The sequence below is a fragment of the Lepidochelys kempii genome, chromosome 1, assembly GCF_965140285.1.
Source record: "Lepidochelys kempii isolate rLepKem1 chromosome 1, rLepKem1.hap1, whole genome shotgun sequence".
NCBI classification, from domain to species: Eukaryota; Metazoa; Chordata; order Testudines; family Cheloniidae; genus Lepidochelys; species Lepidochelys kempii.
Window position 1 is genome coordinate 158721912 of NC_136380.1, and position 26458 is coordinate 158748369.

A 26458-nucleotide genomic window follows, 5' to 3' on the forward strand; every position below is an offset into this window, starting at 1 on the left:
TGAACCGCTAAAAAATGTTTTGGATCAACCCACCCATTGTTCGGTTTCCAACTTTTTTGACCCTTTTAATTATTTAAAAATAAAATGGAAGTAATTTTTTTAAGAAGTCGTTTCAACTTGCAAAACAAATGTTTTTTTAAATTATTGTTCATTTTTTTCCAACCAACACAATTTGCTGAATTCAACACATTAATATGCTTCAGTTGATCCAAATATGGGGGGTTTTGGAGGAAAAAAAGTTAGGTCTGAAAAATTTTGCTCAGCTCTAGGAAGAAACGGGGAATGAGTCATGTCTAAGAGTGAAAAATAAAACGATGTCAGACAACATAAGAGAGGAATTAGGGACCTCATTTATTTCTCATTGAAACAAAATCTCCCATTTTCACATGGGATAGTCAGGGCATTATGAGGAGGATAGTTTAAAGAGGCAATATGAATCTTTTGAAGAAGCGTTTGTGAGCATTTGGGTCGGTATCCCTTTAAACAAACAAGGAATGGATAGAAATGGTGTACATGGTTTGTGAGTAACCAAAAAGTTTGTCATCTCAGGTCTGGGGGTAAAACAATAAGAAACAAGCTGTGCAGTTCTGTTACGTGACAGTCATCTCAGAAAACCTTCAGCGGGTAGAATTACCCACAACATGGTCTTGTGACCATTAGGACAATGTATTGTACAATCTTTTTTAGCAACAATGAGGCCATAAATTCAGTTTTCTTAAACTTTTTTTCTGCAAGTCATTTATTAACAATGATGCGATATTTGCATTGTGAGTTGCTTGATGGAAAAGCTCCTGTGATGGAACCCTATTATGCATCAGAAGAAAATAAATAGTCTGTATGATACATCATGTCCACTCATACTCTGGATAAACTAGAAGCAATCAATAAGAAAACAAAATGTCTACATGTCTGAAACAAAATATCTAAATCTTTATTGATTGTACTTTGTTCTTGAAGACATAACCATATGTTTTCCTGAGTGCATCAAGCAATGAGACTTATAGTCAGTTATATATATATCTATATATATCATTGCAGATGTTAGTCTAAATAAAGAGTTTTAAAAGTTCATTCTTCAGCACTGGATGAATGATCGTTCATTTTTATGTCAGTTAATAGGTTTTTTCTTCTGTGTTGCTGTAACAAGAACAGAACTCAGGCACAAAAACTTCAAAAGTGCTTTCCGTGCGTTGACAATTCATACAAGTAGTAGAGGAAAATACCCTCAAGATCTAAATATTTTGGACAGACCACTGGCCTGTGTTGAGCCAGGAGGAAGAATATTTGTCTTCGCTTCTTTTTTGAAATCTATAATGAATGAGTATAGATTCTAACTGTCCAGTATGCCATTTTTCCAGTTAAATGCGGCATTTGATCCATGGGTTAACGTTTTAACTGGTGGGTTAATCATCTGCCATCTATTCTCCTCTTTAAGCTCTTCACAGAAACACATGCCCAGTGAAGGTATCTGGAAAAACAGAGAGATTTCAACAGGACTTTGTATTAGAACTTTCCTGAATACACTGGAAATGGGGAAGACATACCATATAGATTGAAAGCACAGTGTAATTAAACAGTTTTCATCGTGGAACAGGGGTGTGTACCTTGAGAGTGTTTTAGGAATACATATCAAGATATTCTCCCACTTGACTTAAAATGAGTTGGTAGCATGAGGGAGTCTTATCTGTTGGACAGTCGTGGGGCTTGTATCAGCTCCACAAGCCCTTCCAGAGATCTGATGATCAAGCTATGTTCTTTCTATGTCGTTCATCATCACCAGTAATAAACACACTGCTGACCAAATTCTCCCCTCCCTAACACCAGAGCAACAGGTAAAATGGAAGGGAATATTTGGCCTACAGAATCTGTGTTACCGGTGATTGTGGCACAAACCAGAAAGCATTGACTGGTCATCGGATCCCGGGATGAGCTTGTAATGCTGGCAACACAGATCACCTTTTTATTCCTAAAGTGAGCGAATACGATTTGGGCTCACTGAGACACAGTGAACGTGGCACCTCGCTGTACCGCTTTACAGGCCGACTTTTCCAAATGGGAGCTGTGGTTTCTTGACGTAGGCCGCACAACACCTTGGGAGATGCAGAGGGGACGCAGTTATCCATCTTAGTGACAGACAAACCAAGACCCCAAGGGGTAGATTTTCAAAGGCGCACCTGGCAGTTCGGTGTGTACCTCTCAGTGACTTTCAATGGGAATTTGGTGCCATGGTGCCTTTGAAAATCTTCACCAGAGAGGGCATGACGTGCCCAAGGTCACATGGCAGTTGACTGGTAGAACTCACATCTTTTGACAGCCAGTTGTGTGCTAGAACTACGGAGTAACTCTCGTTCCTGAGCAATTGAAAAAACAAACAGCCCATTGCTTGACTATGTTCCTTACTGAAAATATACCAAGGAGAAAATGGTGGGCAAGAGCTTCCTGTTGGAAAAACTTCTTACCTTTCTAACCAATGGGGCAAAATCCTTGCTGTCTCTGGCAGGGAGCCCTAGGACAGGTCGAGTGAAGGAATCCAGGGATGAGCCATGGCCCACTATCAGGATAATACCTGCGACACCAAAATAATTAAAAGAAGGAAAAAAGAAAACTGTAACTTTACCATTCACTGCGTGTTGGTTATGCTTATTGGCTGTTTTTGTGTTGTTTATCTTTGCAGAGCTGTGTGACATATAGACTGGGCAGGTGTAAATATCCTGTTTGGTATGTTTCATGCAATTCAACTAATGAGAGCAAGCATTTGCTTCGGGGGGTGAGGGGGGAATGAAGCTTAAAAAAAAAAAAAAAAAAGAGAAAAGAAGCTGCCTTACAGCATCAAGTCACATCCTGACAAATTAAGACTCTGCATATAATATGATTTAGCAATGGAGTATTTTACTGCCTTATGTTTAGTCTTGTCTATTTCTATTTTAAGTAATAGATATATTAATTTAGTATGATGTTCAATAATCTACCTCAAAGACAGGGCAATACCAAGCATCCACATTAAATGTATTTCATATGGCAAAGCTGTTTCTGATCCTGTCGTTGAAAACATGAGGCTCTGAACGCGAGAATGTGAAATATTTACCGTTTCTTGTACAGTCACTGACAATCTGTTTTATAACTGTAGAGCATCTGCTTATATACTCTTCATAACTTTCCGATGGCACCAGGGAGGAAAGTGGGAAAGTACATCTGATAATAAAAACCACAGAGGAGTCACTCATCTAGGTAACATTTGTTTGTCTGTTGGGACATTATCAACATTATCAAAGCTCAGTAAACAAACCGGTACCTCTACACCATCTCTACCGGAGAGACTGCACTGATCTGAAGCATGGTACTTCAACTCACACCAAACAGTAGCTTTCTCTGCAAGTAGTCCAATTGAATCCAATAGAGGAACTCACAGAATAAGATACTATCCAATGTGAATAAGGGTAGCAGAAACCATTCCTTAGTAATCCTCACAATGGATCATGCAGTTTATAAGAATTATACCCGAGAAATGCTTGTGTTTGAAAAAACAAAAAACAAATATAGGCTCCTCCAGGCAAGAATATTAAAAAAAAATCATTGTCCAGGTAGGATGGATTTTAGGCTTAAAAACTGAGCCAAATCCTGAAGTCTGTACTCAGTTCTTACTTATACAGAACTCCCACATTGGTGAGGCCTCATCTGGAGTACTGTGTCCAGTTTTGGGCCCCACACTTCAAGAAGGATGTGGATAAATTGGAGAGAGTCCAGCAAAGGGCAACAAAAATGATTAGGGGACTGGAACACATGAGTTATGAGGAGAGGCTGAGGGAGCTGGGATTGTTTAGCCTGCAGAAGAGAAGAATGAGGGGGGATTTGATAGCTGCTTTCAACTACCTGAAAGGGGGTTCCAAAGAGGATGGCTCTAGACTGTTCTCAATGGTAGCAGATGACAGAACGAGGAGTAATGGTCTCAAGTTGCAGTGGGGGAGGTTTAGATTGGATATTAGGAAAAACTTTTTCACTAAGAGGGTGGTGAAACACTGGAATGCGTTACCTAGGGAGGTGGTAGAATCTCCTTCCTTAGAGGTTTTTAAGGTCAGGCTTGACAAAGCCCTGGCTGTGATGATTTAACTGGGAATTGGTCCTGCTTTGAGCAGGGGGTTGGACTAGATGACCTTCTGGGGTCCCTTCCAACCCTGATATTCTATGATTCTATGATTCCCACTGACACCAATGATATGGCTGATTCCAGGATTTGGCCCCTTGGCTTTAGTGTCCCTTTAAAAATCCCTACCTGTACCTGGTTTGACAAAGCAAATTAAACAATCCTTGTTTGCTTTTTACTTAAAAATAAATCTTTATAAAGACCAGTAAGAATATTTATTAATATTGGGCCAGTCTTAGGATTTTGGGCAGTTTTGCCTTCAAGATCTGACCTGATAGTTTCTTTTACATATAGGTGTCCCCTGCATGTAAAAAATATTGTTTAAAAATTAAGGGCCAGATCTTCAGCCGCTATAAATCAGCGTATCTCCACTGAACAGCTGAGGATCTGGCCTGAAAGATTTAGGGTTCTGCCATCAAGTCTCGAGTAAACGGACAAAGGAAAGTTTTTATTTCCTTCATTATTTCTTCCTATAAAGTCACCTCTTCTGTTAGCTGGAGACCTGCACAGCTACATGTTGCTCTGCCACATACAATGACTGTGTTCTGGGAAACTATACCAGCTAACTTCTTTCAACCACACAGAAGATCAGAATCTGATCATCTTATCTCACCCATTTAAAACCAGCGTGCAGCATGAGCAGTGAAAATGTAGAAAGTAGATTGATGTACGGTAGGGCTATTGTACTATACCTGTCAGACAGTACAAAAGTGAATTTCAGACTGTCCTCAGAGCTTTTAAACCATGGGACCAACACTGAATAAGAGATACAATGACTAGATAGGCGATTAAGTGTTCCTCCTCTACTTTTACAGGGACCCATTCAACAGAGTATCCAAGCACCAATTCAGATAGCAGGGAATAAGTAGTAACTAAAAACCTGTGAGGAATGCAGATATCTTTCAGTGTGTGATCATTGATACTAGGTCATTCTGTGTATTACAGTAATGCCAAGAGACCTCAAGTGAGATCAAAGCTCCATACTGTAGGTACTCTACATATTGGATATGTGTGGAAGCAGTCCCTGCCCCAAGTAGCTTGCAATCTAAATTGACAAGAAAGACAAAATGTGAAAGAGGAAACGGAAGTAGAGAGGTTAAGTGATTTGCCTAACACATCAGTGGCTGATTCAGGAGCAGAACCCACGTATCCTGACGCCCAGTCCAGCACCCTATCCATTACAATGCTGCTTCTTTAATGCCATTAAAGATCAGTTTAGTTTAGACTGAGTACCTCTACTGATGGGGAGTGATCAGGGACGTGACCAGAAGATGATCATGACTTTTACTTAAATAATCTAAATGTGAATCAGTGGGTAGAGATATCTTACTTGACTTTGCAAAAATCTCACCACTGAGCACAGTCCTTTCAGGAAGGTTACAGATTTCACTGACTCTTCTGTGACCTAGAGATGCTATCTTCTGCAAAAAGTACTCAAAGTGATGTGAAACCTTGATGGCGTCTACTAATTTGGAGAGCCCCCATGGTGATGGAGTATTTGAGGACTATAATATTTGTATATCGATAGCAAGGGTCAGCATTACTGAGCAAGAGTCAGCGATGGAGTTAAAAAGCAAAGCTTAGACCTCAATTGGCCTGGCCATAAACATGGAAAAGAAACACGTGCAATGGCTCTTCCCAAAAGAAATAATAGTGAGGATTCTGAAGACAGGAGGAGCCAAAGGAGTTGGAAGGAATGGTGTTGCAAAGTTACATGTATCCGGAGAATATGGTAACAGTAGCTACTGGAGACAGTGGATTTTGACCCTGGCCATGTGACAGGAATTAACCTTTTTTAACTCTGATTTATGGCAGATGACTGGGGCTAGGACATAATAGTCTCTTATAATCACTCACGTGGGGTGGGGATAGAGCGAATAGAAATGTGAGCTTTACTCCTGAATGACACTCGGAGGAAGGAGCACAGGTTTCAGCAGGGAAGGGTTTGGAAAAGGCACCAGGAAGCCAGTCTGTGTGCATATGACTAGAATGCTAGCTGCAGTTGCAGCAACTCTACAAACAGTTGTCTTATTAAAGAGCCAGTTTTGTTTTAGAAACATGGAGACTTCTCATGTTATTATCCAGCACGCCGTACATGCAACATCTGGGGAAGGACGCTGCACTGTTTTCACTGATGTACAAAATGCATATTTATAGTTTATTTAGATATTTCAGTTGCTGGCTGGCTGCAATGTTGCAACACTTTACAGTTTTCCCCTCCACCCATTAAGCACTTTACCCATCTTCAATCATGGCCTGACTTTGTGGAGTCTTATAGCAACTGATTTTTTTTTTTTTTTTAGATTAGTGAGTTTGTATGGAAAGTGAGAAACTAGGGAAAATAGTAACTTTGCTGTGAATAATTTTGAACCTAGGAAAATGAAAGGGGTTGTCTATTCACTCACTCTGAAACTAAGGATTTTGCTCTGTGTTGAGAAATACTATAAAGGCACAACACTTTTTCACTTGTCCACACATGGGAAACCCCAGAGTTACGGACCTTTATTGACCGAGTGATTTTTCTGGGTTTTGCCATGCACTGCAGGGGTAATGCAGCATGGCACTGTGAACAAGAAAAGAGGCTAGAATAGATTCAAGGCCTGTTGTCGTTTCCTGTTCTGCTGTGGTTTACAAACATTCAGAACCTGCACCAAACCACAGAATTGCATTGTGGAAGGCAGGGACCAGAAAGGAGACTTTGCCGAGTCCAGTGATTATTTTTGAGCAAAACAAAAAACAGCACAGAATGCAATGCAGAAATCTATTTTAATGGAACATTAACATCCCGACAACCTATAAAATTAGAATGACATATGCCTTGCTTTGTTCATCTCTCTTCCCCCAACACCTTTGGGCTGCCCCTGGTTCCTACAACTCCCTGCTCCAGCGTGTGTGGGACATGGGGTCTGTCTCCCTTACACTTGCTGTTTAGAGGGGCTTAGTTGAAAATTGGTGACTTTTTCTTACTGTTGAGAAGTTCACATGTGGACCTGGGCGAATCTTGGCAGCTACGGGATCATGTGAGATCAGCCCCCATTGGGACAAATTCTGAAATCGTCACTCAATTTTGAGCTGTGCACCAAGGAAAGGACTTGACCTCCCCAGCTCACCCCCCATCAAAATGCAATACAATTCTTTCTTGGCTGAAATGTGACATGACGGGAATTTTTTCACATTTAGCAAAACATGGCTCATAGTTTTTAGCTAAAAGTAAAACAAAAATATGGATGTCCATCATGAGAGTCTAAAATATTTAGATAATCAGCCATAGGCCTGATCTTGCAAACTTGAAGTCAATGCCATTCACTTTGATAGGAACAGGATTCAGACCCTACGCACACACTCACCCATCTGTATACATGTAAGAATGATTTGCCCGTTAGTATGTCACCTTGCCCAAAAGCAGTGAATTATGTTGTGAAAGAACTAACTATATATCTGCACATCATATCTTGGGACCAAATAGGCTTTACTCAGCCCCTAATCTCTCTGTTGAAGTCAATGGCCTAAATCCTGAATCACTCATTGCAACACTGTCTTGTGGGACTTAAGAACTGCCAAAAACAAGAGAGGTATCAGAAATACACATTAACATACTGTACGTGCAGCATTTACCTGTAACTGGGATCTATATTGTAAGCAGCCTCTGTCAGTTCTGTCAGTGCCATAAAGGAGGGAATTATTTTGTTGGCCTCCCATTTGGTCCATTCAAAGAGTCCAGGTTCTACCCTGATTTTAATTTTTTGTTCTAATTTAAGCCCTGCAATAAATAAGAGATTTTTAAAAAGGAAAAGTGCATTCAGAGCTTTAAGCTTTGACTTCACATGGCACCTTATTCCTGGTAATAATTATATTAACAAAGTAAAAATATAATGTAAAACAAAGACCATTAAGAACACATAATGTTGACTACATGGAGTCTCAGTCCTTCTAAATACCCTTCTCCACATGCATAAACAATACTTGGTAAAGTTCTGAAGCTAGCAACCCACGGGGAGGAGAAGAAAGTATATTATATTCTTGCCAGAGTGACTGTAAGTGTAAATTCTCAAACCATTATTCTCAAACCTTTGTTATTTGCAGAGTGATGCCACTGTGTTCTGTGGGGTACAGAACAAGATGGAGACAACAACTCGCTCCTCAAAGGTGTTACAGGGTAAGTAAATATCAAGAAGAAAATTGTTTCATGCTATTTTTATATACCCTGTAGTTCACTGGGCCTATGTGGAGCAGTAAATCCAAACCTATAAACATAGTGTTAAAGAAAAATCTCCCTGTTAAAGAGGTAACCTGAGTTTTACTCTGTATTCTCAGAAAGCCACAGTGATGTGAATTCCCAGCAGAAACGCAGTGTTCCTTCCCAGTTCTGGAATCACAGAGTCTTATCATCCATGGCTTTGTGATTTTAAAAGAAATTTTATGAGTCACCTATCATGCGGGATTCTTCATTTAAAAAGACTAGTTTTTAATAATGTGGCGGTCTCAAACCTCTTGTTGGCAAAGGCAAACTTCCAGGAGAAAGTCTCAGGTTTCTTTCCCCTCAATGGAATGGAAACACTTGATTTTATGACCAAAATCATTCATGGAAGAGTTAAGTATAACAATTTGAGTCTAGCCAATAAGTTAAATTCTACTTACTCTGATATGTCTTTGTCTTATACAACATTAGATTCTGTTTTAACTTTATTGGACATAATTCAATTGAATATGATTGTACTATTATAGCAGGGAAACTTTATTACTTCCTCACTTATCACCTAGCCCTTGCTCTAGACAGAAATATCTGTCAGCCCCGATTAAAGGCAAAAGTAAATTTTCAAAAAGCCATGCAACATTTTAGCTGCTCCACTGTCATTGGCTCAGAAGAAGATTGACTCAGAAATGTCCAGTGTGGCATAAGAACATAACCATTTTGCTAACCTACCTTCTAGCATGTGTTGAGCTGTCTGTATGCAGCGGAGTGCAGGGGAACAGTATACATGGCTAACTGCCTCTTGTTTCTCCAGCAGAGCTTCTCCTGAAATACACACGAGAGTTGCTCTTTACAATCATTAGTACTACTGCAAAATGTTTCCCACAGATATTAGTTTGAACTTTACAATAAACTGACTTTGAATGCGCTCATGCCTCTTTTTAATTCACTTTCCAAAAATACTTAATTCACTTTCCACAAATATTCTGGTGAACAAGCTTACCAGAAGGGATATTTGTTGGGAAAAGGAAATGCTTATGCTCTAATAAATGTGTTAGTCTCTAAGGTGCCACAAGTACTCCTGTTCTTTTTGCGGATACAGACTAACATGGCTGCTACTCTGAAAGTAGAAAAACAGTCACAGAAAGTAAATTTTAAATTTGTAAATGGCACTTAGAGAAAGACAGGTATTTTCATCACAACCCTTTTTCTGAGAGTTATACTCATCAAAGCAGGGAACAGAAACACATCATGGATAGATGTATTCAATCTGATTATCCAATACAGCTCAAATATCAAATACTCCCAATGAACTGCTCTCACACAGTCTACAGACCAAGAAACTGCATGTCCTGCCCCACTCTAGCTAGCCAACAGGGATGCTACAGTTCACTGCTCCGGTTCAGACTAGAAGCAGAATGTACAGTGTTGTGTCACATTGCTCTGACCCTTCCCTGACATAAGGTAGCAGGCTGGCTCTTGCACTACATGAGAAATTGGCCCTGCTCTCCACTCTGCTGTAGAGTTCCCACGTGAAAGAGCAAAGTCCCTTTCCTGCTGCCCATAAAGGAACTCTACCAGTTACGCTGCCAGGAAGCATTCCTATGGTAAAGCCTGTGTGCACTTTCGCAGATTACAGAAGTCTTTCTTCCACCCCTTTTCATTCCTATTAGAATAATATCTAACTTACCTACAAGTCTAGACTGGAAAACACCACAGCATGATAAAGGAGGATCATATTCAAAATGTTTGATGCTGTCTCTTCGTTTTGGCAGACTGGCAGGGAAGTTCAGATCTGCTCTGTGGTATTTTCCTAAAACAAAACAGAACATTTCATCCCTCTATATAAAGGCCGTAGTAATACATACATAACGCATTTCTGTTATGCATGCACAATAATTTTCTTCTGCATTTTAGGCAACTATTTCTGAAAACCCGAACCTAACTGTCCCCTTGGTGAACAAAAGGAGTGAGTGATTCCTTAATATTACCTCAGGGATACTGCATTTTACATTCACCAAAGCAAACCAGGGAAATTGTTTATTCACTATGGCCCAGTTTCATTAGGTTCTGGGAAAGACAGCCAGGGAGAGAACCCTCTGACAGAATGACACATGTCCTCTGAGTTCCAGAGTGGCAGAACACCAGAGAAAACAGACGCTCTGTAAAATTCACCGGAGACATATATTCACATCAGAGTGGTGGAAACCCTTTTTTTCCATTGCCAAAGTTATCAAAAAACAATGTTTTCATAGCAAAATAGAAAAGAAAATAATTCACAGATTTTAAGGGCAGAAGGGATCATTATGGTCATCTTGTCTGATTTCCAACATAACCCAGGAGACCATGAGCAAAACACAATTCCTCTCCCACCCTCATGCCCAAATGTATACATATAAAATTTTTTTTCACCTCAGAATCATGCTTTGAAGGCCAAAAAAACCTTCAACGTTGACTTTCCACCTAAGACAGTGTTAACATTTGGTCATTTCCCCACAAAATCTCATTGTCTACTCCAGTTATTCTTGACTGGGTTTGACTAGCACAGCGTCATGATTTTGATCAACACTGTAATGTTGAAAAGCTATGGCTATCCACACAAAATAGGGAAATTTGGTCATTGATCAATTTTTTAAATTTCTGAAAATGCTGGTAAAAAATTCATGTTTTGCACATCAACTCGAGACAAAAATGTAAAGTTTCACACAGCTCTATTTGTGCAGTATTGCGTATGTAGGATGACTACATGGGAAGTACAGTGACTATAGATCGTATATCGATTGTGCATATCTCAAATACAGTAGAACCTCAGAGTTCTGAACACCTGGAGAATGGGGCTGTTTTGTAACTCTGAAATGTTTGCAAAAAGAAAAGGAATACTTGTGGCACCTTAGAGACTAACCAATTTATTTATTAAATGTTTGTAACTCTGAACAAAACATTATAGCTGTTCTTTCAAAAGTTTACAGCCAAACATTGGCTTAATACACTTTAATATGTGTATTGAACTTTACTATGCAGAAGAAAAATGCGGCTTTTTAACCATCTTAATTTAAATGAAGCAAGCACAGAAACAGTTTCCTTATCTTGTCAAACCTTTTGTTTAAGCGTTCCCTTTATTTTTTTAGTAATTTATGTTTAACACAGTACTGTACTGTATTTATCTTTTTTTTCTTTTTTTCTTTTGGTCTCTGCAGCTGCCCAATTGCATACTTTTGGTTCCAAATGAGGTATGTGGTTGACCAGTCAGTTCGTAACTCTGGTGTTCGTAACTCTGGTGTTCGTAACTCTAAGGTTCTACCATATCACTTTGACTGTATGATACAACTAGGCTTTCTGTGTAGGAAGGGTATTTCTGAATAACTGCTTTCTTCAGCACTAAAGTTAGTCTGGTTTGCAGACATTTACAAGTAGTAATTTAGACTTTACGCATCACTGCCATCATGGTACAATATTTTCTTTTCAGTCTGGTTTGCCAAGGTCCAGTCCTCCTGTTCTTTTATTTACCATCTGCAGTTAAGCATTGCTGAATCCAGGACTTCCCAAAAACATGATCCACTCTCTCCCCATGGCGCATCACCAACAGGCCTCTTCTGAGAGCAACAGTCTGAGAAAGCTGGATGACGTGACACATTTACATTTTAGTGTTATTAGTTAATATTATTGCAGTGGCACCTAGAACCTGCAACTGAGATCAGACTTGCAATGTGCTGTACACACATACTAAATGACAGTCCCTTTCCTGAAAGGCTTACAATAATTTGAATAAACTAGACAGACAAAGGGTGGGAGAAAGGAAGTCGTATTATTCCCATTTTACAGATGAGATGCTTAGACACATAGAAATATAAGGCCTCCTGTACAGTCCACTGAAATCAATGGAAAGAGAACTATGACTTCAGTGGCTATAGATTAGGTTATAAGACCATGTTTACACTAGGAAAAAGCTGTTTTAACTAACACATGTTAAAATACTAACATAGACAGAGCAAGCTGGGTAAGGAGAATTTGAATCCTTACAATACAGACAGACCTGCATTCAAATTTTCCACTGTACACTGCATCTTATTATATCTCAGTAGCGACAGATTTTGTTTTGCGTCTGAGGGTGTATTTATGACACAAATGGAGGAGTGGTTGTAGCACAGAGAGACACACCCATGTTAGCTTTAATCTAGCTAGCACAAGGTAACGATAGCAGTGAAGATGTGGCCGTACGGTCCCCAGTGTGGGCTAACAACCCAAGTATGTACTCAGGGTCCCCGGTGGGCTTGTACTGAGGCAGCTAGTCTGAGCTGAAATCCATGCCACTATGATTGTTACTCATGCTAGCGAGATTAAAACTAGCATGGGTGTGTCTACCCATGCTACAGTCACATCTCCATTTGCTTTGCACACATGCAGTAACCTTAGAAAGAGATATTAATAAACTGCAGTGGGAAGATTATGATTCAGGGTTTTGCAGTCTTGCTTTTCTGTTTTGAGGGAACATGAGTGCAGGAGCAACTTCCATCATAGGGCCTCTCAAAATGAACATGTGAACTTCTGCAAGAAACATACTGCAGTTCAAATTAGAACTCCAACATGGAGCTGGGCTCTGTGAGAGAAGGGAGGAGGAGCACACAAGCTACGGTGTCAAGGAGGTGTTATGCCCATGGAAGTCATCATATTTTCAGGGTGCTGAAGGAAACACGATGAGGTCTGGTTTTGAGCAGGACATCCTCTACATTCTGGCTGCTAGCTACATTTTTCTGGGGATTAGTATTTCTAAGAGCCTTTGTTTCTAATGTGCAGGGTTCTTGCAAATTTCAGGCTCCTACCAGGTCAGAAGAAAGGATCTGCAGACAGAATATACTAATGGTGCTACACAGACAAATGCACCCAGGTCACATGAACATCAGACCCCATGCACCCAAGTGAGGAGCCCATCTGAGAAGCTGAGATTTAGTCAAATTCTTGCCCTTTGCTGGGCGATCTGTTAATAAATACTGGGTATACATTGTAAAAAATCAAAACCAAAACAACCCCCCCAAAAAAACAAACCACATCAATTTTGAGGGCAGAGGTTAAAAATTTAAATCTGCCAGTGTTGATGGTGAGCCTTTAAACTAATTTACTCTGCTATTGTCTTACACACCTATTTATTATAGATATATATATAAAAAACACATAAAGACATTACAGACTAGGTGCTAAGATCCTACTATAAGGCATATAAATATCTAAAATAAAATCAGTTTGGCCAAGGAAGTACAAACAAAGGGCCTAATTCTGCTCTCAGTTACACTGGTGTAAATCCATTGAAATCAGTGGTGTTATGCAGGCCTCAGACTGGTATGAGAGACGAATTAGGCCCAATGCCTACTGTTAGCAATATCTGCACATTGCTCCCCAAGCCGTATCTCCACAGTTGGACACAAGCCTTGCTTATACTTGGAGGATCTGTTTACTCCTTGCACATAAAGAAAGCTGACAGCTGGAAACTATGTTTTTTTTTCATTTGCTTTGCTATTTTTTACAGGCAGAGGTAAAGAGTCATTAAGAATGTAAAAGCAATTTCTCTATAGAAAATATTGAAATTTGATATTAAATGTTCATTTAAAAACATGTATTTGTATAAGCATGTTACCTGCACTGATATTTATGCATCTGTCAAAGAGTAAGAAATGAAGAATTATTACCTGGAAAGCAAGCGTTTGGGTTACACTCTTTGTCATTATTGGGTTATGGACTTCACCATTCAGTTTAGGTCTTGGCTCATTTTCATTCTTGGGGAGCAGTCCTGAAGCTGGAGTTAAAGTGTATTCTCTGTGGGAAAAGTAGAAGCAACAGACAGATGCACATAGAGAGGTGGGATTTTTAAGGCCTGATCTTGTATCCAGGTGAAGTCAAAGGCAAGATTCCCATTCACTTCAGTGGGAGCAGAACCATAAAAAGTTTTGACATGCTTTGCAAAATTGTATATGAGAAAGTCTGATCCCACAGTACTAATATAAGTGCCAGGCTATTGCCAGATTGTGGTTAATAAATAACGTTGCCTCTTTTGATCTGAATGGCTAGTCAAAGTTCGAGGTCCTGGAGATGTTCCAGTTGGAAGCAGAAATTGAAGGAGTCTTATTGATGTAGTTTTATTTATGTACAACGAATGTACGAAGTCCTGCTTCTCTGAATGCCAGAGAAACCAACAACAAAGGAGCAGTTTCTTAGTTTATGGCACCAAGTCTCTTTAGCCAACAAACCCACAAGATCACTCTCTGGCTTTTTCCAGAATCATACTACGCTTACTGGCTATTGCTTCACTTTCTCTCTCTCTCCCTCACACACACACACACATGCACTCACACGCAAACGCACACACCCCAAACCTCCTCTGCCCACTCAGTCCAAACTCCTGGGCAGGTTCACAATCCCTGTTTGCCTTAGGGGGAGCTTCTGATTAACTTATCCAGACAGTTATGTTAATTGAAGGAGGCGTTCACTCCCAATCTCAAAGAGGTTTGTGATCGATGCAGTCACCAGTACCTCTCAGCATAACGCTCCTCCTGTTTTAGCACTGTCCATAATTCTGATGGTACCCAAAATGATGATACCCTGTATGACCCACGCCAAATGATACAAGGCTATCTACATATGACAGGTTTCAGAGTATCAGCCGTGTTAATCGGTATTCGCAAAAAGAAAATTTTCTATCTACATATGACCGCTGTCTTTCTGTCCAGATGTTTTCACCTCATCAATCCAAATTGATTTAATTCCCACCCAAAACCCTTTGGCATTTTTTACTTCCTGACGGACTTTCCTTCAATCACCAGCGCAATCCCTATTGTTTCTGTGGAATTTGTTGGCTGAAGCAGACCCTGCTCATTCTGTTTGAATGGGGGTTGTGGGCTTGATCTCTATAACAACTTTTCTAGGCCATGTCTACACAACAACACTACATAAGCACAGTCAGGGCCGGATTTAGGGGCAAGTAACCCAGGCGACTGCCTGGGGTGCCGGGATTGGGTGGCGCCGAACTCGGGGTACAATTTTTGGTTGTTACTGAAAAAAAGGAAAATAGAAGGTATGAAGTAAAATGTTTCAGGTATTCCATATGTGGATTCATTTTTCACTAACCTCCTAGAATGTTCTGGACCTTGTAGCATCTCATGGAACCTTCCAGACTTTGAGAACTACATTTTCCTCGAACCTCCTAGAATGTTGTCAGCCATGCCCTCACTAGTATATCGGGGCATGGCGTTGCCAGTCAGTCAGTGAGTGAGATATAAGAACAAACTGATCTGAAGTGAGAGCCTAGCTGCAATATTGTGAACCTTGTTTTATTGTGTAATTATGAAAGTGTACTGTATTTTAAGACTTAAGAGTGTAAGTAGCGATTAATAAAGGACAGATTTAATGAGATGCCAGAGATGGGGGAGGTTTAGATTGGATATTAGGAAAAACTTTTTCACTAAGAGGGTGGTGAAACACTGGAATGAGTTACCTAGGGAGGTGGTAGAATCTCCTTCCTTAGAGGTTTTTAAGGTCAGGCTTGACAAAGCCCTGGCTGGGATGATTTAACTGGGAATTGGTCCTGCTTTGAGCAGGGGGTTGGACTAGATGACCTTCTGGGGTCCCTTCCAACCCTGATATTCTATGATTCTATGATATCTAGTGAACCTATATCTATGCAACAATATAAAAAAAATACTGTTTCTTCTTTTGCCATGCTTTACACATAATGTTTGAGGACTTTCTAAGACTGCGGAACACAGACTTTTGCTCTCCCTAATACTGTCTATTTTCCCCTGTACAAAAAAGATGCCCATGAAGAAGACTTCAGGAGCTCAGTATAGGAAGCGAAAATCTCAATTGCAATCTAGTTTGCAGTCAGGGGTAAATTTAATGGGAAGATATCTGAAACAGAAGAACATAGACCAGACTTTAAGCAGTTGTGATCGTCCCAATGCAGAAGAAATTGAGGAGTGAAGCGTAAATGATGGAAGTCTTATTACTAAGGAATTAGCAGATTTACCTGAAGATAAGGAATGGAAATGTGAGGAAAGTGATGGAGAATCATCCAGTTTTCCTGGTGGCATAAAGGAGAGTGATGATAAAGAAGAATGTGGCTCACATGAAAAGGAGAATAATGACAAAGAAAAATCTGGTTTACATGAAAAGGAGAGAAACGATAAAGAAGAATCAGCCTCGCATGATGACAGAAACAGCAGTGAGAAAAATTGCACATCACAAATCAATACATCAGATCCTTCTTTATGGCCAGTGATCCTAAACGCTGCCCATACTGATTGCACAATTTTGAAAAGGTCAGACAAAATCAAGGATATGAGATTTCCATTAAATGAGCAGAAGCGACACTTCTCAAAGTCACACTGTGAAAGAGTGCTGAAGTATGGTGACAGGTTTCAGAGTAGCAGCTGTGTTAGTCTGTATTCGCAAAAAGAAAAGGAGTACTTGTGGCATCTTAGAGAATCCGATGAAGTGAGCTGTAGCTCACGAAAGCTTATGCTCAAATAAATTGGTTAGTCTCTAAGGTGCCACAAGTCCTCCTTTTCTTTTTGCAAGCATGGTGAGAAACTGAATCAGCATTGGCTAGTTTACTCGAAATTAACTGACAAAGTGTTCTGTTTTTGTTGCAAAATATTTGACAAGAATGCCAAATTGTTGCTTTTGCTTTCTGGGTACAATTACTGGCATAATTTAGCTGATGCTCTGAAACAACATGAAAAATCACCAGGCCATATTACAGCCTACTCTAAATGGATGGAGGTCAAATACAGGCTCAAACTGAATAAAATACATAGATGCAGAAAACCAGTGCATTATTAATGTAGAAACCCAGCAGGGGAGGAATGTGCTTGAGTGTCTGATCTGAATTACCCTCTTCCTTGCAAAGAATAATTTGATTTTCTGGGGCTTGTCAGATAAGTTGTTCAGTGAACATAACTGTAATTTCCTCAGTCTGGTAGAGCTCCTGGGAAATACGACGATGTCATGCATTAACACCAATATCTAGTAGTTCATAGAGACGCAATGGACCATTACTGCAGCAAAACAATTCAAAACAAATTGAGTGACTTTATGGCAAGGAAGGTGCTTGATAACATATTGATGCAGCTTGGCAAAGCAAAGTACTACCCTGTAATAACGAACTGCACTCCTAACATTAGCCACAGTGAAAAGATATCATTTACAGTAAGATTTGTTGACGATGAGGATGGCTGTATCCAAATAAAGGAACACTTTATCTGTTTCTGGTCTGTAGACAACTCTACTGGGAAAGGCCTAACAGAACTGTTTATGAACGTTTAGAATTAGAATAAAATAAAGCTTCAGGACTGCCACTGGCAAGACTATGACAACAGTGTGAACGTGAAGGGAAGAAACAGTAGAATCCAGGCAAGGATCCTTGTGCTGAATCCAAGAGCTTTCTTTGTGCCTTGTGGCCGCCATTCCCTCAGCCTGGTTGTGTCAGATGCAGCATCTCTCTCTTCAGAGTACTGCAAAGGAAATACGTCCTGTTTTCAGCGTCAGCTCTCAGATGGAAGATCCTCGTGGGCAATGTTACAAATCTGACCATGAAGCCTAAGTGACAGTTGCTGGGAGAGGCACATTGACAACATAAGGTCACTGAGGTACCAAGTAACTGAGGTTTACGAAGCCCCAATGGAATCGGCGCAGTAGAGTAAAGCCGAGGCCTGAATCCGACACGAGGCGCAAAGCCTGGCAAACCAGATCACTGACTTCTAATTTTTGGTCTCAAGTGTGGTTTGGCACGATATCCTGTTCCAAGTAAATGTTGTAAGCAACGCATTACAAACTTAGTCAGTGGACATCGCAACCACTACTACTTGGATGAGAAGCTGCCTTGATTTCATTGTGGCCTCCAGAGACACCAGATTTGAAAATGCCATCACTGCTGCCAAAGAAATGGCAGAAAACTTAGGAGTTGAGCCTGTCTTCAAGGAAACAGGCATTCATCAGAAGAAGAGACAGTTTCTTAACAAGGGCAGAGATGAAGTGAAGGGAAGCTTGGAAGAATAATTCAATAGGGAGGGTTTTTTTGCTCACTAGTTGACACTGCTCAAGTGTCCATTGAAGAAAGGTTCAGACAAATGAAGCACCACAAATAGAGCTGGGAGTTTTTGTAGCTGCTGGCAGATAGGAAAACATTCTTGAACAATTGTACAGACCTTCACTGGACGCTGACACATGGAGAATGTTTGGACATCAATGATTAAACACTTGTTTGTCAAATTAGACAACATTCATCACATTTTGCCACCCAGGAAACACTCTCCATTCAAAGTTCTCCAGTTCATTCATGATGCAGAGCTGAAGGACACTTTTCCTAATGCGTGAATAGCTTTGAGGATTCTGCTCACGCTGCCATTTACAGTCATGAGTGGTGAGTGCAACTCTTCGAAGATCAGGCTAATTAAAACATATCTTTGTGCGACACTGGCCAATGACAGACTGACATCACTTGCTATTTTATTGCTTGAAAATGCCACTGCCCAATCTTTGAATCTCTCTGAAGCTGTGCTTCAGTTTGTGGGGACAAAGGTGAGAAAAGTCACCTTTTGAACTAAGGGATTAGGTTTAAATTCTAAGACTGTCACCTACTGTAACACTAATTAATACTGGTTCACCCAATGTTGGTGCACAGTTCAATTTATTGATTTTAGTATGTTTCAGTTATTCTTAGAATTAAAAAGTTTCTATAAGCTTAGAGGAAACAATTTTTTATTTGGTTATATATGGCATGAATAAATAACAGATTTACAGATTCTACCATGCACATTTATCATCTTGTATGACAGGGTTAAAGAGTGTATGCAAATCGTGCATCAAAGTTGTGAAATGGGCTACAAATACAGTAAAAAATAAGATATTGAAAAGTTTAACAAATGGGGTGGGGGGAGCGCCAAAGACACTCCTCGCCTGGGGCACCATTTGGTCTAGGGCCAGTCCTGAGCACAGCTGTACTGCTGTAGCACCATAGTGCAGATCCTTCCTACAGTGAGAAACGGGGTTTTTCCATTGTTGTAGGAACTCCACCTCCCTGAACAATGGTAGCTAGGCCAATGGATGCATTCTTCTGTCTACCTACTTTGCATCTATGTCATCGGTTAGATTGTCATGGCTATGGTGCTCAGGGTTGTCAATTTTCCCATCCCTGAGCACCACAGCTATGTCGACCTAACTATTAAATGTAGACCAGGCCCCAACCTCAACTTCCACAGCTACATTTTCAAATGATTCAAGAGGGAGGGCAGCCAAGCTGAAATTCTCCCTCCGTCCTGCCTCCCCCACCCCGGAACAGTAAGCACTAGGATCTGTGTCCAATATGAAAGGGGCTGTCCCAACAGCCTTTTTCAGCTGTGACAATGCTAAAGCTCACCCTGCTGTCCACTGAAATGGTTTCCTTGTTTTGCTATTTGCTGCTTGTCGGAAGCACTCAGCAAGCAAACGGGGATCAGTTCTTCTTTCAGATCCACAGGTGCTTTAGCTGCTAAGATTCCTCTTAAGATGCTGGGTCTCAAACTAGATTTCTTCTGCTCCCTATTTTTCCTGTGCTGCAAAGCTACCACAGTGTGTAGCTGGTACAATGGTTTCTGGGGCAGGCCAATTTGTTCATTGCAAACAAACAGCCTCCAAACCATTTTTCTCATCTGCGCTATATCTTTAAAGGGAACATCCACAGACTGAATTTGTAAAACACCTTTCCTGGCACTGATTACGCAGTTATTAGCCATAATCAAATCCAAGCCAAGCTCAAATCCGATTAGCTCAGCCACTATTTCAGCCACCCAGACCTCTGGCTTGAATTCCAGAGGTCCAATCTTCAAACCCAATTTTCCCAGTTTTTGGATGGGTTTCATTGCCTCAGTCACTGTCTCCATTTGAGACCAAGGAGGGGGTTCAGTTATGGATCCCCTGTCCCCTAGCTTTTTTAACAGGTCTGGTTTAATAACTATTATATTTGAGCCAGTGCCAATCACCACTGTGCATTTTGCAGATCCTATTACACACTCAATAGCCAAACCCCCATGTTTGTTCAACTGCGCACATTGAAACGAAAACTGAGGGGCTGATGTTTGTACCCTCCACCACCCGTTGACCCTTCAGCGTGGTGTTCTACCATTTCCTGAACTGAGACAGAGGCTTTCACTACACACTGGTGACAGTCTGTCTTGACCTGAAATACAGTTTTAAAAGTCCTTCTTGTTGGTGGCCAATTTTGTCAGCATTTGTCAGTATTAGCATTTAACCGACTGTTTCCTTTAAATTTTGTATTATTGCCAATTTCCCTTCTTTACAAACCAAATTAATCAGTTTTTCTAATCGTTCAATACAGTCATGAACCAGAATAGAATCCCCTCTTTCATCATATATATTAGACACAGAATGGTACTTACAGGGCTCCTGGCATTCAACTTCTATCTTCCTCACTATCAGCTGTTTCCTCTACTGGTGCATTGCTGTAAAGAAATGTTCGAGTTCTGTGGGAAATTCCACAGGCTCTCAGAGTGTCTTTGGTCTCCTTTCACTGATCTTGATCTGCAAGTCCAACTCCAGCTGATCATCTAGAAATTGGTCCATCGCCAATGTATCCTGGAAGGCCTCATTCCTATCTGGGTATGCTACGAGCACAAGCCTCTGCAGGTCCTCTGCCAGATGGGGTTTCTTCTCTCTTTCTAGTTGTTAGCTGCATTCTGGACAGCTCAGATTGATGGCTAGCTTCAAAGTGCATGACCAGGGCTTGTACCAGGTCTGGATAACTCTGTCTCTTTTCTGCAGGTAAGTTCTGCAGCACTTTCAGAGCTGGGTCACCCACGTTGGCTGCTAGTAACCCCCTTTTCTGTCCATCTGCCATTGATTTGAGCTATAATGTTGAACTGAGCCAAATAAGTGTCCTAGGGGGTTTTCCCCTCCCTTTTGCATTATCTGACCTGGGACAGGCTGAACGCTCCCCTCTGGGCCTTTGTAGATTACAAGCGGCGTGAAATCTGTTGCAAACATCTGGTCTTACCCAAGTCCTCTGGCTGGCTCAATTTCTCATCCAGATGGCTGCCTGCCACTGTGTTCTGTGATATTTAGATTTCCTTCTGGAGCCGAATTTTTCAACTCGTTAAGTCCTTGCTGCAATTCATTTCAGTTAGCAAGTTCCAAATTGGCCAAAGCCTGTTTGATCTCCACTATTTTGTGGAAAAACTTCTGGTGTATGGCAGTCAGACTGTTGGTCACCTCATCAAGCCATTTTACCATTCCAACCCAAGCGTGTTTCCCAGTCTCTTGAGGCACTTTGTAGTTGCTCCTCCAACAAGGATCTTATCTCATCCTCCAAATTTTCTCTAAACCCTTTCTTGGAAATCTCTTGTTTTAGGCCTTGTTTTAATTTCTAGTGGCCATTTCCGATTTCTGTAGGCATCTCCATTATTTGTTCCATCTTGGTTCAACAGGAATACCATAATCTGTATCCTTGGAAACTGGATCCTACTACTACTGTGCATTTTTTGACCCATGTGGCTAGTCAAAATTCAGAGCCCCAGCCATATTCCAGCTCAAAGTAGAATTGATGGAGTCTAGTATTTTCTTTGATACAGTCTTGTTTATGTACAAGGAATGTACAAAGTCCTGCTTCTCTGAACACAGGAGAAACCAAGAACAAAAGGAGCTGTTTCTTAGTTTATATCCCCAAGCCTCTTTTAGCCAACAGACCCCAAAGCTCTCTTTGTGTGCGTCACACTGTACTCACTAGCTACTGCTTGGCTTTCTTGCCTTTTTGCCTCTGCCTCTCTTTCTGTTCTGTTTGTTCTTCCTCCCCTCATATGCACAATACAAACAATACTCAGCAAACCCCCTCTGCCCTCTCACTCCAAGCTCTTGGGAAGGTTCACAACCCCCATTTATCTTAGACCTGGTCTACACTTAAAAATTAGATCAACTTAGCTAGGTCACTCATGACTGAAACATTTTGTGCCTGGAGGACCACAGTAAGTTTGAACTAGCCCCTCACCCCTGGTGTAGACATTGCTAAGTCAATGGGAGAATTATTCCACTGACCTAGCTATCACTTCTCAGAGAGGTGGATTAACTACATCAATGGAAAAACCCCTCCTGTCAATGGAGGAAGCAGCTACATTATGGTGCTACAGCGACACAGCTGCAGTGTTGTATCTGTGTCACTGTGGCTGCTGTAATGTAGACATGGCCTGTGTTGGGAGGCTTCTCATTAACTCAGCCTGACAGTTACATTCAAAGAAGGGGACATTCACACCCAGTCTCAAAGAGGTTGCTGAATGATGCAGTCACCAGTACCTCTCAGCATAACAATAATAAGACTATCATACCATACGCATTCAATGAAGGTTAAGGTAGTAGCTGCCATATGTCCACCTCTGTAATCTTGTGAACTGGCACAGGCATGTGGCGGGTGGGAAGGCAGCACATTCTGCACCTCCTGAAGTCAATGAGAACATTTCACTGGCTTCAGTACTGGATCAGGCTCTATATAGTTCTAAGGCTCACCCCAATATTTAGCCAACATTGCAATTTTGCCCCATGAAAGGGATGCAATAATAATGTGCCAATCAAGGAGACTTCAGAAGATGCACTTTTACGCTTTTCTAATACTTGAAATCCCCAAAACATGTATATTTAAAAAAATCTGCTCCCTTGAATAAATAGGCCAATAGACTATGCAATGATGTGATGATCTGGGATGTATGTATATATTTTTAGCTGCAGTCTCAGTACAAGGAATGAATATTGAAAAAATCTGATTCACAAATTAGAGTAAAGCCAGATCTGTACCAAACCTTCCAGTTAGCTAGTTTGTGATTCAGGCAACCACATGAGCAATGGGTTAAGCTGAACCACACTCTGGGGCCTTCGGTGCACTATAGCAGTGTCCACACAGGACAATACTGGATAGCAAGCTAGTGCACTACAGAGTCGCACCTGGGCTTGCAGCACAGTAACTTGCCATGTAGACAAGCCCTAAGCTGCACACCTCAGGAATAACTGCAGGAGGATTGTGCTTCCTGAAGAGACACCCATCTAATACAAAAATTTCCTCCTACTTCCTCCTGGTGGATAGTAATTTACTGCTGGTCTACACCAGTGCCAAATTACTACAGCTCATGTCCCCCCCATGCTGGCTCAGCTCCTTGGCCATTGAGTGAAGGGTGGTGGAGCTAAGGCTTCATCCCATCCCCACCCACCCACCAGTTGGTGGGACAAGTAGGTGAGTAGACCTGCTTTTCCTATATAGTCAGATCTAAGGACTGTGTAGCCCCAGGAGGGACATAAGTGAGTCCTTAGTCCATGGGTATGCTTCCTGTGCCAAATTATTTTATACACTTACCAAAGCATGCTGTTTCTGACCTACGAACTGTCCCGTATAATGTTAAACAGATATTAATTCATGGCAAGGAGAGTGTGTAAACCCTCTTAAATGTGTCAGACAGGAAATGATACACAGTTAGCTCCATCCCTTCAAGGATACAGCAAGGACTGTTTTTCAGCTTTTTGTGTAGAAGCTAAGCTCTTATCTATAAATACCATCTGCAGAGCTTGCAACTACAGAGCAAAATGCAGCACAGAGACAGATGCCTTTGAAATGCGGTAAAATCATCAAGATCAAGGTGGCACCTATGTGGGGAAGCAGCCTCCACATTTCCTCATTTCTAATTATCACTGTAACCTCTAACAATGCAAAACAAGAAGAAAGAAGATGCAATAAGCAGAACATAGGCTAAGGGGCCGATCTGTATTGCAGAATATTTTCTTCTAAAATTCATTAAGATTTTTAAGTTACACAGGGACCAAAAAGCATCTGCAGCCACAATCCTTTTATTTTAATGTTCCTAAGCCCTCTAAAAACAACTCACGCCAAATTTGGTATGAAAAGTGTTCTTGGGTTGAGTCTTTGAATGCCAAATTTCAGTGTAGAGTGAGTAACAATCACTTATGTATAAGACACAAATTGGTCTCTGCGCTCATGAAAGAGTTGATAGGACAGACACTCCTCTTCTGTGACACAGGCACAGGGGAACAAACTGGTGAGTAAATGCAACAGGGAGCATGGATGTGGGAGACATTACAGTTCCAGTGCATATTTGTCCCCTGCCCTGAAGTCCATGGAAGCCCTCACGCAAAATCTCTGCATGCTAGAGACCCTGCAATTTGAGGGGTCATACCAGGGCGGCTGGAGGGCACAGCTCTAGAGAGCATTCTTCAGGGTGTGTTCCCCCTCTAACCTAAGATTTGCTAGCAGAAATTCTTGAAAGATGATCCTTGTCTATATTTTAATAGCTCCAAAAGATGTTTTCCAAACACATAAGCCAACATAGTTCTTGCTCTGAAGAAAATTAAAGATCAAAAACGAAGGTGAAATATGGGGGAAAGGAGGCATCCCACACAGAATGTGAATATAGGCCTGGTCTCTAATTCTGTTGGTTTGTTTGTCTTTGTTTTGTTAAGTTATGGAGGCAGAACTGGGATACAGTGAATAGCATGAGAGAGAGAGAGAACTAAGAGAAAACAAGAGTAGAAAAAAGAAAGGAAGGAAAAGAGAGCTCCACAACTCAGCCACACACTGTATAGGGTCAAAATTAAATTTCCTGCAACTTGGCTTAATTACAAATAAACTAATGACAGCATGACATAAATTCCAAGCTCAAATCCCCCGCTCCCCCCCCAAGTTTCCTCCTTAAGGACTGTTGATGCTTACTGGCTTACGCTGTGTAATTGTGGATGCCACTTCACTATAAATGTGTACACTGCATGCTATGTTGTGTATCAGACCCTATGCCAGCTCTGCCCAGAGAACCACTCTCACCTCCTTATTTCCCAGGTAGTGTTAAGGCACCCACTTCCTGTAATGGGTCAGCAAGAATCAATCAGCATCTTTGCAGGGTTCCAATACCTTCCAACAGTGTGGGTCAAAAGACCTCAATCACTGCATTTGGGAGCTAATATAGAACAGTACCTATAGCCATGCATGGAAATTACAGAGAGGAGCTTTACTAACCTGTGTTTGACCCAAGTATCTGACTCATTGGCTTTTTCTGTGTAATTTTCAGGAAGAAATCCTCTGCAGCCAGTCCGGTGTGAGGTACCAATCACCCAGCCATCACTAACATCGGATTGTTGTGATCGGTCAACATATATCAAATCTCCAGTATTCAGCATTAGTTCATCAATGTTCTGAGGCTTGTATTGGAAGAGTGCTTGCAAGATCTGGTGGGTAATTTAAAAAAGGAAATGTCTTCAAATGCATGCCAGGTCTCATTTCCAGAACATTAATGTTATCAGTGATGGAGCATTTCAGAGAACAGCTGCTTAACTATGTACCGTAAATTGTTTCTCTATTTTTTTAATACTGTAGCTTATTCTTTAATGACATTTTTCGTTATCATAGAGAAAAAGAGTGTAGTGGACTCTTACACTATATATAAAAATAGACGTTTGTTCAGAAAAATCTCATTTTCTGTAACAAGTGTAGAATAGTTTAAAAAAGACAGAAATATTTGTAGGTATGTTTTCCATAATTTATAATTATCTGGCATATGAAAAAAAATACTGTAAGTTTCATAGTGTTGCACACTAGGCTATCTCTTGTCTTGTACTTAGATTGTAAGATCTGTGGGGCAGGGACTGTCTTTGTGTTTTGTTTGTACGGTGCCTAGCACAATAGGGTCCTGATCCTTATCTAGGGTTCTGAGGTGCTACCATAATTCAAATGATATGCTGTACTTATCTGGTTGGAAAATGGTGAAAATGTCATGAAAAAATTTAGACTTTTTAATGAAAAAACTTCATTGAAAAGTTGAAAAATGTTGACCAATTTTAATCAAGAATCCTTTGAGCAGAAAATCCTCAGGGATATAGTCATGCCCTACATTAGGGTATTCAGCCCTTACCGGTTTTTCCAAGGTAGGTACAGTCAACTAACTTATGATTTTACAGTTATGCAGTGATCTTGCCTGGAAAAATGCTGGTACTTTCAAATACTTCATGCTTATTTTCTGTCTTCTTATTTTCACACTCCATAATAGTCTAAAATTAAGTTTTCCTGTTCGAGTTTGGAATTAGATCTGACTGGTCTGCATATC

The 26458-nt window shown here is 40.8% G+C and overlaps 2 protein-coding genes across 3 annotated transcripts in view; one reads left to right on the plus strand and one right to left on the minus strand.

Moving 5' to 3' along the window:
* Window positions 1-320: 320 nt before the first annotated feature.
* Window positions 321-26458, minus strand: part of UBASH3A (ubiquitin associated and SH3 domain containing A) — a 39591-nt gene continuing 13453 nt past the window's right edge. For both annotated transcript variants that reach the window (XM_073359790.2, XM_073359781.2), the window contains 9 exons: window positions 25375-25583; window positions 14015-14141; window positions 11841-11949; window positions 10024-10146; window positions 9066-9158; window positions 7757-7901; window positions 3086-3192; window positions 2460-2566; window positions 321-1468 (listed from right to left, as the gene is read on the minus strand). In XM_073359790.2, the coding sequence (XP_073215891.1) occupies window positions 1331-1468; window positions 2460-2566; window positions 3086-3192; window positions 7757-7901; window positions 9066-9158; window positions 10024-10146; window positions 11841-11949; window positions 14015-14141; window positions 25375-25583 (1158 nt within the window). In that variant the 3' untranslated portion in view covers window positions 321-1330. The remainder of the gene's footprint in view (window positions 1469-2459; window positions 2567-3085; window positions 3193-7756; window positions 7902-9065; window positions 9159-10023; window positions 10147-11840; window positions 11950-14014; window positions 14142-25374; window positions 25584-26458) is intronic.
* The window catches only part of TMPRSS3 (transmembrane serine protease 3), a 73562-nt gene continuing 50235 nt past the window's right edge, over window positions 3132-26458 (plus strand). The window contains exons 1-4 of the mRNA XM_073359813.2: window positions 3132-3228; window positions 8225-8297; window positions 11531-11563; window positions 25427-25586. The gene's annotated coding sequence lies outside the window, so the exon portion shown is untranslated. The remainder of the gene's footprint in view (window positions 3229-8224; window positions 8298-11530; window positions 11564-25426; window positions 25587-26458) is intronic.